General features: G+C 48.4%; 1 protein-coding gene across 1 annotated transcript; it reads left to right on the top strand.

The window, feature by feature from the left end:
- The first annotated feature begins 9739 nt into the window (after positions 1-9739).
- On the top strand, positions 9740-11168 carry LOC123120164 (uncharacterized). Its single transcript, XM_044540191.1, has one exon. It carries the CDS (start codon positions 9788-9790, stop codon positions 10724-10726), a length of 939 nt encoding a protein of 312 aa, XP_044396126.1. The 5' UTR covers positions 9740-9787; the 3' UTR covers positions 10727-11168.
- The last annotated feature ends 581 nt before the right edge of the window (positions 11169-11749 follow it).

Raw genomic sequence — 11749 nt, 5'->3', positions numbered from 1 at the left:
ACCGTTCCAATCTAGCTAAACATAAGGGAAAAACAAAATCCGCCTTATGGAAGTGGTGAGAAACCATCCTTCATGTCCCCATCTTGATCGTCCAATCCATGCTATCCATTGATCTCACGCGATCCTCCAAGATCTCTTTTGGATCAAAAGATGGACGTGACTATTCTATTCTTAAGCCATGGTGATATCAGACTTATTGTGGTACAGTGGCGATTGTACGATTCATGCAGAATCAGGAGGAACATAGTGGACTGGACAGAGATAGACAGCTACAGCCAGTGCCATCCTGACTCGGATTCTCGTGCACTGCGTTGTCCGCCTATCTGCAAAGCTGCAGCTCCAGGCGATTCAGTGGCTGGGAAATTCGCATGAAACAGTATACAATTTTCCGCATACAACAATTCAGCTGTTTTGCCTTTTTTTTTTTGAGCGAACTGGTCTGCTTTTGTTTACTTGAGGTATGGTCACATCTTTCTTTTTTGAGGAATTGGCTGCTCTATGCCTATATATTAAGAGGGATGTAAAGGTAAATAAGGCCTGTCACAAGATGGTCTGTAAGCAACCAGAAATTGCGACAGGTTCCGAGAGTGAGATGCCGGTGTGGTGCATGCATTGCGAAAGACCCCACCACTCCTCTCCACTGGGCTAGAGAGGGGCGGCTGGAGCATGATCCTTTCCTCGCCGTCCGTCCGTCCGTCCGTCCATCCATCAGACAGCCGGTACGACGGTGGCGGTTGTTGGTGATAGGCCATCCCTCGTGGGGGCCTGTCCATTTTGGTTTTGGTGGCTAGCCATCTCTGTGTTTTTATCTTTCCAGTTTGCTTGCTTGGGTGCTGGTGGACTGAATATATCAAACCATCCAGGAAGACACCAGCTGCCTGCCATAGTCGGCTGGGAGTGAAAGAGAGTCGGACCGGACGGATGGAGGTACTTGCAAATCTCGTCCTTCATAATAGATCTCCCTCCGCTCCTAAATATACAAGTCTTTTTAGATATTTCAAATTGAGTACAACATACGGATATATGTAGACATATTTTATAGTGTAAATTCATCCATTTTGCTCCGTATGTAGTCATTTGTTGGAATCTCTAGAAAGACTTATATTTAGGAACGGAGAGAGTAGAAATATCTATATCTAAAAAGACTTATATATTTAGGAACGGAGGGAGATCTATTATGAAGGAGGAGATTTCTAGCAGTGTCTTCTCCACAGCACACTAAACCACTTGTATCAGTAGTATCTTTGCATTGTGACCTTGTAGCAGTCGATTATGGTGTTGGAGGTGGAAAAAAGCTTCAGATACACACTGTCATGTTGTCTAGCTGATGTAAAATGGGAGAAGAGTTTGATTTGCCGATCCTTGAGCATAAATACATCAGCCAGTACGTAACGTCGTAACGTATGTGCGGTTTGCTAACAACATGTATACTACACTACACTATTGCGAAAGGCCAAGATTCCCCTAGCAAGAAGAAAGTGTATGCATGAGTGCTGCTTGTGTAAGCAAACTCACATAGCAGCAGAAAACAGTTTAGCATCCAGGTTCCGAGCCTCTGTGCAGTTGGATACTCCTGCTGCCACTACTATAGTACGACTGCTCTCTGGCTTTCTGCGCATCCATGCAAGCAAAGCAAAAGCAGAGGCACGAAATCAAGCCGCTGGATTACGGATTGCGGCATGGCTCGTCTGTTAGCGGGAGAGGTGGGTCGAGCGAGCCATGTGCGCCCAACTGCTCCGACCAATGGATTGCGAGCCCGTGGCGAGGCGGACGTCTCGTCGGAGCCTCGGAGGAACATGTCTATTGCGTCTGCATGCGCTTTTCCTCGAGAATGCGCTTTAATTTCCTTTCTTTTTTCTTCTAGATATAGTAGACTAGATAGACAGGGTAGTGGGTGCTCGGGGAGCACGGGCGGGCCCCGCTCCCCCGCGCCGGCATACGGATAAGCAACGAGCGAGCTGACCTAGACTTGCAAACCCATCATTAAGATTAAGATAAGCAAGCGACGACGACGACGACGACAACGACGACGCAGGCAGCGTCCGTCCGTCCGGTGTGTGCTTGTTGCTGCTCCAGCCTTGGGTCTCAATTGACTGACTGACCGACCGATTGATAAAAGGCAGGATCGGACAAGGCATGTTGGTGGGTGCATAAAAGGTAGGTGCCGTGGAATAAACCCCCGCTGTTATTCTTCTGATGAAGCTACTGTTAGCGTGCTGCGACTTCTTAAGTTCAGTTTGCGGTTGCCTCGTCCTTATTTTACACATTTTTTGACCACCATGTTAGAAACAGCTCGGTTAATAATTAAACTAAATACACACTAACATAGAAACAAAAGCTTGTTTTGGGTAAAATATACCAAAAAACGGCTGGATAAACTGGGTCATCATGGTCTACTGGATTAGTGTTCGTATGGTCTATATGTCGGTTTTTGTTTGTGTCTTTTCCTTAGCACTTACTTAGGGAATCAGTATATACTCCCTTCGTAAACAAATATAAAAGTGTTTAGATTACTAAAGTAGTGATCTAAATGTTGGATTATGAATGGGCTTAGGTCCATATAAGACACTAATCCCTGGTTAATCTTAAGGCTCATGTATGAGATGGCAGTTGGTGGGAAATTTAGACCCCTTTATAAGGGATGCTCTACCACTTGCCATTGGGAGCTTGGGAAGAGGAGTGGTACACGCGCGCTCCTCCTCCTCCGCTGCCCGCCTCGCCTCGCCTCGCCTCGCCTCGTCACGACGCGCGCGCGGGAACAACGACTCCCTTGCCGGGAGTGGGTCGACTCGGTCGTGGGCCTCCGCAAGGCCCACGACTTTCTTCCTTACGGACTATATCGTTCGAGATCCTGTCCGGGAGAACGGCAATAAGGTTTTTGGGGAGCGTCTCGACGCGACTGCTCCGGTCCGTCCCCAACTCTGTTCGCCTCTGCTTCCACTACTTCCTCGGCATCGACACCATGGCTGCCGCCGCCGCCGCTAAGAAGAAGGCCACGGACGACGTCGAGGCTGCCGCTGCAGCCGCCGCGTTGGCCTGGCCAATCGGAGGGTATGATCTGTTCATCCCTCGTTTACTCGTACTTATGCTAGCCGTATATGTGCTGCTCATAGAAGGTTCGATTCTATGTTCTGTACATGCTAGTATGCTTAGGTATTGCTATGAGATGCATACCTTTTATGCCATGCTTACTGCTTACTTGTGGATAAGTCTAATCGGAAAAGTACTAATATTTTCAACAATCCAAAAACCTTATTTTAGGCATTTTTCGATTTAAGGCTTTGCTGCTACTCTGAAACCGGAAAAGTTTATCGGGACGCATTTTAAGCGTTGGCAGACTAGGACCACCTTGTGGCTCACAGTGATGAACGTGTTCTGGGTTGGTGGTGTGTCCCTCACAGAAACGATTGCTCCTGAACAGGAGAAGGCGTTTAGAGAGGCAACCACAATCTTTCTGGGAGCAGTTCTGAGTGTGATTGGAGACAAGTTAGTCGACGCCTGTATTCATATGGGGATTGCCAAAAACTTGTGGGATGCGCTGGAAGTCAAATTCGGAGCAACTGATGCTGACAGTGAGCTGTATGCCATGGAGCAGTTCCATGATTACAGGATGGTTGATAACCGTTCTGTATTGGACCAGGCTCATGAGATACAGTGCATTGCTAAGGAGCTGGAGCTCCTGAAGTGTGAGTTACCGGACAAGTTTGTCGCGGGTTGCATTATTGCAAAACTCCCTCCTAGTTGGAGGAACTTTGCTACTTCTCTCAAGCACTTGAGACGTGAATTCTCTGTTGAGGATGTCATTGGTCATCTCAGTGTTGAGCAGAACTCGAGAGCAAAGGACTCACACGTGAAAGGGGCAGAGGGTTCTTCTAGCGCCAATGTGGTGCAGAAGAACTTCCACAAGTTCAAGGGAAAGAACTCTGTCCAGCAGAATACTACCTTTAAGAAGAAGGGTAAGAAGAAAGACAAAAAGAGAGATGGCTGCTTTACTTGTGGTTCAGATGAACATTGGGCAAACAAGTGCCCAAACAAGTACAAGAAGCCAGCACAGGACTCCAAGTCTGTGAATGTCACTCTGAGCAACAATGATGCGGCATCTGGGTATGGTAATCTGTTTACCATACTTTCAGTTTGTCAGTCCACCGATTGGTGGATTGACACTGGGGCCAATATTCATGTGTGTGCTGATGTGTCTTTGTTTTCTTCCTACCAGGTCGCACGAGATTGTTCCGTCCTGATGGGGAATGGCTCGCATGCTTCTGTTCATGGTGTTGGCACGGTAGATCTGAAGTTTACTTCGGGAAAGATCGTGCAACTGAAGAACGTGCAGCATGTCCCCGCCATAAAGAAGAATCTCGTTAGTGGCTCCCTTCTATGTAAAGAAGGGTTTAAGTTAGTATTTGAGTCTAACAAAGTAGTCGTATCTCGGTATGGACTATTTGTTGGAAAAGGATATGATTGTGGTGGTTTGTTCCGCCTTTCCCTGGAGGATTTCTGTAATAAAGTCGTGAACCAAATTCATTCTAATGTGAACGAATCTGAGGTTTGGCATTCACGTCTTTGTCACATAAATTTCGGTTGTATGACGCGGCTAGCTAAGATGGATTTAATCCCGAGTTTCACTTTAGCCAAAGGCTCTAAGTGCCATGCGTGTGTGCAAGCTAAGCAACCTCGTAAGCCTCACAAGCCTGCGAAGGAGAGACACCTGGCACCTCTAGAGCTCATACATTCAGATCTCTGTGAGATGAATGGTGTGTTGACTAAAGGTGGAAAGAAATACTTCATGACTCTGATTGATGATTCCACTAGATTCTGCTATGTGTATTTGTTAAATACTAAGGATGAGGCTCTACACTACTTTAAAGTCTATAAGGCTGAAGTTGAGAACCAACTTGAGAAGAAAATAAAACGAGTCCGGTCTGATCGTGGTGGAGAGTACTTTTCTAATGAGTTTGATTTATTCTGTGCGGAACATGGTATTATTCATGAGAGGACGCCTCCCTACTCACCCCAGTCAAACGGGGTTGCCGAACGGAAAAACCGTACTCTAACTGATTTGGTTAACGCCATGTTAGATACATCGGGTTTATCCAAGGCATGGTGGGGGAGGCTGTATTGACATCTTGTCATGTCCTGAATAAAGTTCCCACAAAGGATAATGAGACTACTCCCTATGAGCAATGGGAAAAGAAAAGAACTACACTCTCTTACTTGCGCACTTGGGGCTGTTTGGCGAAAGTCAATGTGCCGATAATCAAAAAGCGCAAGTTGGGACCAAAGACCGTGGACTGTGTTTTTCTTGGCTATGCCAAGCATAGCGTTGGCTATAGATTTCTAGTGGTGAAATCTGAGGTACCTGACCAGAAGGTCGGTACAATTATAGAGTCTAGGGATGCTACATTCTTTGAGGATATTTTCCCCATGAGAGATATGCAAAGCAATTCTAGACTGGAATCTGATGAGACTCCTGAACCTGCTATTCCGATGGAATATTATGAACATAAAAGTGATAAGAGTTCCACGGAGGATGACGAGAAGCTCCTGTTAGGAGCAAGAGACAGAGGACTGCAAAGTCCTTTGGTGATGATTTCCTCGTGTACCTCGTGGATGATGATACTCCCAGCTCCATTTCAGAAGCTTATGCATCTCCGGATGCTGACTACTGGAAGGATGCGGTCCGTAGTGAGATGGATTCCATCTTGGCTAATGGGACATGGGAGATCACTGATCGTCCTTATGGTTGTCGACCATTAGGATGTAAGTGGGTGTTCAAAAGGAAGCTTAGGCCCGATGGTACTGTTGAGAAGTACAAGGCTAGGCTTGTGGCCAAGGGTTATACCCAGAAAGAAGAAGAGGATTTCTTTGACACTTATTCACCTGTGGCTAGACTGACAACCATTCGAGTGTTACTCTCTTTGGCTGCCTCGCATGGTCTTCTCGTTCATCAGATGGGCGTTAAGACGGCTTTCCTTAACGGAGAGCTAGACGAGGAAATTTACATGCAACAGCCGGATGGCTTTGTAGTAAATGGTCAGGAAAGAAAGGTGTGTAAGCTAGTGAAATCTTTGTATGGCCTGAAACAAGTGCCTAAGCAATGGCATGAGAAGTTCAACACTACTCTGACATCTGCTGGCTTTGTTGTGAACGAAGCTGACAAATGTGTATACTATCGCTATGGTGGGGGCGAAGGAGTTATACTGTGTTTGTATGTCGATGACATACTGATATTTGGGACCCACCTCAAGGTCATTGAGGAGGTCAAGTCTTTTCTATCTCACAACTTTGAGATGAAAGACCTAGGTGTGGCTGATGTTATCTTGAACATCAAGCTACTGAGAAATTCTGAGGGTGGAATTACACTTTTGCAATCCCACTATGTTGAGAAGATTTTGAGCAATTTTGGATATTCGGACTGTAAACCTTCTGCAACACCATATGATCCCAGCGTGCAGATTCGAAAGTTCGAAGGCACGGCTGTAGATCAATTGAGATATTCTCAAGTGGTTGGTTCACTGATGTACCTAGCACGTGCTACTCGTCCTGACATCTCATTTGCTGTGTGCAAACTGAGCCGGTTTGTTTCCAATCCGGGAGATGTGCATTGGCATGCTGTTGAGCGAGTGATGCGTTATTTGCAAGGTACTGCGAACTATGGAATTCACTATTCTGGGTACCCGACGGTACTTGAGGGGTATAGTGATTCGAATTGGATATCTGATGCTGATGAGATGAAAGCCACTAGTGGACATGTCTTCACACTTGGTGGTGGTGCTGTTTCCTGGAAGTCTTGCAAGCAGACGATCTTAACCAGATCGACTATGGAAGCAGAACTCACAACATTAGACACATCATGCGTCGAAGCAGAATGGCTTCGAGAGCTTTTGATGGATTTGCCAGTGGTTGATAAACCAGTGCCGACTGTCCTTATGAACTGTGACAATCAAACTGTGATTGCCAAGGCTAAGAGTTCAAAGGACAACATGAAATCCACAAAGCACATAAGAAGAAGATTGAAATCTGTCAGAAAATCAAGAAACTCCGGAGTAATAGCGTTGGATTATATCCAGACGGCTAAGAATCTGGCAAACCCTTTTACGAAATGTCTATCATGGATTGTGATAGAAAATGCATCGAGGGAGATGAGTATGAGACCCACGTAAGTTGCCATGGAGGTAACCCAACCTTGTGATCGGAGATCCCGTGAATTAGGACCTGGGAAAACAATCCAGCGGTCAACTGAGGAGAGTATCCTTAATTAACCCACTCCGTTGGAGATGCACAATACTCTCAATTCTGTAAGGCAGGCTGACTTTTGTTTTAATGTGTTCCAAAGCTTGTGTAAGCAAGATGCTAACCTACAGAGCATTCTTTGGAGGAACACACCTATGTGAGCCCGACTGCTGGTCACAGTCTATGAGATTGGGTAATCTCTAGTAAGCTCATGAGAAGGTACGGAGTATGACTAATAAGCTCCACCCGTGGGGTTTAGCCTTCGGCAGCCATGTATCAGCTGACAATAGGCGAAACTTCTGCACGCCAAACTGACAATTCAAGGCATAGTCCATTGTTCAGTTGTGAATAAGTCTAATCCTGTTGCTCTAGGTGGAAGTTCAACTTAACAGTCTCCACTGAAAATTCTGGTATATCAAACATTGTTTGGAACAGTTGACAAACTTATGTGCCTTGAGATTTGGTGAGGGATTGTTGGATTATGGATGGGCTTAGGCCCATATAAGACACTAATCCCTGGTTAATCTTGAGGCCCATGTATGAGATGGCAGGTGGTGGGAAGTTTAGTCCCACCTTGCTAGTTGAGGAGAGTTGAGACCCCTTTATAAGGACTGCTCTACCACTTGCCATTGGGAGCTTGAAAAAAGGAGTGGTACACGCGCGCTCCTCCTCCTCCGCCGCCCGCCTCGCCACGCTTCGCCTCGTCATGACGCGCGCGGGTTGCGGGAATGAGCCGAGCCGAAGCTTATTTTTGCCACTCAGGAATGAATTAATTAATCAGGGATTAATTAACGAGCCGCTAACATGTGAGCCATTGTCCAAGACGTTGGAATGTGGGCTCACTTGCGTTGCCGGGATTCGTCGACCCCTTGCCGGGGTGCGACGCTTGCCGGGAACAATGACTCCCTTGCCGGAAGTGGGTCGACTCGGTCATGGCCCTCCGCAAGGCCCACGACTTTCTTCCTTACGGACTATATAAGAAGGCTCTGGCCAGTGAAGTAACCAAGTTCGGTTCACTCACTCCCTCTCGCGTGACCTAGCCGTCATCTACTGTTCCTCACTCTGTGCTGCCTCCGGCGATCCCATCCCGACGACCGAGTGCACGGCTGGTCGGGAGAACAGGTGCCTCCGGAACCTTGTCGTTCGAGATCCTGCCCGGGAGAACGACAATAAGGTTTTTGGGAAGCGTCTCGACGCGACTGCTCCCGATCCGTCCCCAACTCTGTTCGCCTCTACTTCCACTACTTCCTCGGCATCGACACCATGGCCGACGACGCCGCCGCTAAGAAGAAGGCCACGGACGACGCCGAGGCTGCCACTGCAGCCGCCGCGTTGGCCTGGCCAACCGGAGGGTATGATCTGTTCATCCCTCGTTTACTCGTACTTATACTAGCCGTATATGTGCTGCTCATAGAATGTTCGATTTTATGTTTTGTATGTGCCAGTATGCTTAGGTATTGCTATGAGATGCATACCTTTTATGCCATGCTTACTGCTTACTTGTGGATAAGTCTAATTGGAAAAGTGCTAATATTTCTAACACTAAACGCTTTTATATTTCTTTACAGAGGGAGTAGCTTTCTTTCTTGGTGTGTGTGTGTGATACGATGACACGGTGCACAGGATGCTGGCGCTAAAGAAGACCCAGGGCCCGTAAGTCATGGGTACCTCTGTTTTAGGACAAGTCATGGGTATCTCTTGTGTTAACCATCATAGATACCTCAAAAAACAAGCAGCGATAATGCGGTCTCAACCAACCAAAACCAAAACTAAAACCCAAGTGGGTGGGTATTGAGTATTGACACACCGTCATGCAGCTGACGTATGTGTATATGGCGCCCTATTTCCAGCTCCACCCTTGGCTGAATCATGCATGCTTGTCTCCATTTCTTCGTATATATGGTCTGTAGAAAATGCAGTTATACTCGCTCTGTACAAGGGATCGACGACTGGTTCAGTACTCAATAATGATTCACAGCGAAAACACGGCATGCGTGCTGCATATTGTATTCATCCACCATACTATGCACTGTTAGTAGTTGATAGTATATGGGTGTTTGATTGACTGACCTCGCGAGACGACCGGACTCCGCGCCCTACTATCAACTGCGGTTAAACCTGCTCTCTTCCTCCTTAATCAAACCATTTAGTACCTGCATTATGTGGGTTACTTTCAAGTTAGTAGTAGTACTATATATGTTAAGCTGTAGCCTGTTCCACTCAGGTAAGAACGGTCGCAGCACGAGCGGAGCGTATTCACACCGGCCGGGTGCAACGTTGGATATTCCTTATTTTGTTCTTTTCCTCGAAACTTATTTACTTTGGAAATTACTCTACCAGTTGAGGCTGAGAAGATGAAAATATCTTGTTTAAAGATAAAGAAAAGATGAAAATATCTTTAGCGTGCGCTTTATGCTTTTGAGAGAGGTCAGTCCGTCAGTACCTCAGCTCCTTCTCCCGCCCCGGCTATATAAGCGACTCGACCCACACATTCATCGCTCCCCCCCTCCTTGCACGCCATCGAGAGCCATCCTCCCCCCTCTCGCGGTCTAGTATGCTCTTGCCCGAGATGAACTGCTCCTTCCTCAAGGCGGCGGCGGTCGCCGTGGTCGTGGCGGTTCTGGCGGCCACGGCCGGCGCAAACTCCTTCGTCTCCGTGGCGCCTCTCCCCGCCGTTTTCCTCTTCTCCCCTCCCTGCTTCCTGTGGATCGCCGCCAACGTCATCGTCGTCTGGCTCCTTTCCTCCTGCCGCCACCGCGGAACAGCCGTCGCGGCCGGACTCTCGTCCACGGCCAGCGACGTATCCGCTGCCATGGGCGGCATGCTCTTCCCTCCGTTGGAACACGACGTCTTTGCTGCCGCTCCTGATGACGTCGTCGCGCCGCCGGCGCCGGTCTCGACGAGCCGGCCGCGGGAAGCGAGAACGGCTAAGAGGCCGGTCGACCGCCCCCGCGTGCGGAAGAAACTCGCCGGCGAGGGCACGGTCACGGTGGGAGGCGCCGTGGCGGAGGCCAAGCCCAAGGGCAAGAAGGAACACATCGAGGAGGAGAAGCCGAGGCCCTCGGCCGCCGCGACCGAGGCCAAGGCCGTTGGCGTGGACGACGTGTCTATGGACACGGCGTGGCAGTCCATCGTGAGGAGCGGCGCGGCGCGGCCGGTGGCCGTGCGGAAGAGCGAGACGTGGGGCGGCGAGGAGCTGCCGCGCATGCGGCGCGCGGCCGACAAGGCCGTGGTCGCGCGGAGGGAGATGCGTAAGTCAGCCACGATGGTCCCGCCCTCCCCGCCGCACCCGGCCGCGGCGTCGTCCCCGGTGGCGGAGAGGCAGGGGTGGCGCACCAGGGACGTGCTGGGGATGGCGCAGGACGAACTCCTCCGCCGCGCCGAGAGCTTCATCCGGAGGCAGCACGAGCACCTGCGCATGCAGCGGCAGGAGTCCGAGCAGCGGCAGGCCATGGAGCGCGACCGCCGCCGCCCTGCTCCCATCCGCGTCTAGTCGCCGGCCAGCACGACATGCATCGCACATCGCCTATGCACGCGTAGCGTACGTACGTGCTAATCCATCCACAGGATGGATGGATGCACGCGTCCATGCATGTACGGAAGGAAGACTGTACAGAAGTTGGTCAGCTAGCTAGCCGTACTAGCATAATCATCAAGAGACAAAGATGCCTGCCGCCATTGCATGCCTAGAAGGAACGATGGAAGGACTACGTAGGTACAGGGGGAGGATCCGGCCATGGCTGTCTAGCTACGTAGCACACTGAAGCAGTACTGGTCTGGTCATGCACCGCGTCCTGCAGCTTCGGTCGTTGTAGATTAAATCCGTATGTACGTAGGATCATGGTTGAGTGAGTGAGGAATCAACGCTACATGTAAGTTACTTTAACCTCTAAATAAATGAAGAGCGGTAGCCGTTTCTTTGTTCTTTTGCTCAATTTTGCTGTTTCAAATTCTCGGAGACCCCTGTCCGTAGCGCAAGAATTTCGTAGGAAATCCACAAGAAAATTCATCTCACTTGCCTTGTTCATCACAAAGGATGTGTGCTTGATAGCTGAATAGGTAGATGTGAGCATGCTTGAGATTAAGGGCCTCTTGCATCAAGTGGATTTTGGATTTCACTGATTTAGTATAACTTTGTACCGTATCAATAATAATTAATATTGATTGAAGGGAGTAAAGGATTAAAATCGTAAGGAAATTTTCTAACTATCCCTGATCGTAGGATTGCAAACCTCGTTGCATAAGAGTTGCGGCCAGCCTATTTGGATCGTGAAATTCAAATTGGATCATGAGAAGAAAAAAGACAAGAATATAATAGGAGTGCATGCACAAAAAGAGGATTGTAAAATGCGGGAATCTTGAAACTTGGGTATTTGGTCCACAAAAATAGAAAAGCATGTTGATCTTAATAAGCACAATCAAAGTAAAGTCAAACCATATGAAAATATATAATTAGGATATTATTAGACCTTTACGTACGAATTACTAAAGGAGGTCTGAGTAGATTGTAAATTCT

The sequence above is a fragment of the Triticum aestivum genome, chromosome 1A (assembly GCF_018294505.1).
Source record: "Triticum aestivum cultivar Chinese Spring chromosome 1A, IWGSC CS RefSeq v2.1, whole genome shotgun sequence".
Taxonomy (NCBI): Eukaryota; Viridiplantae; Streptophyta; class Magnoliopsida; order Poales; family Poaceae; genus Triticum; species Triticum aestivum.
This window is presented reverse-complemented; position numbering and strand designations above follow the sequence as displayed.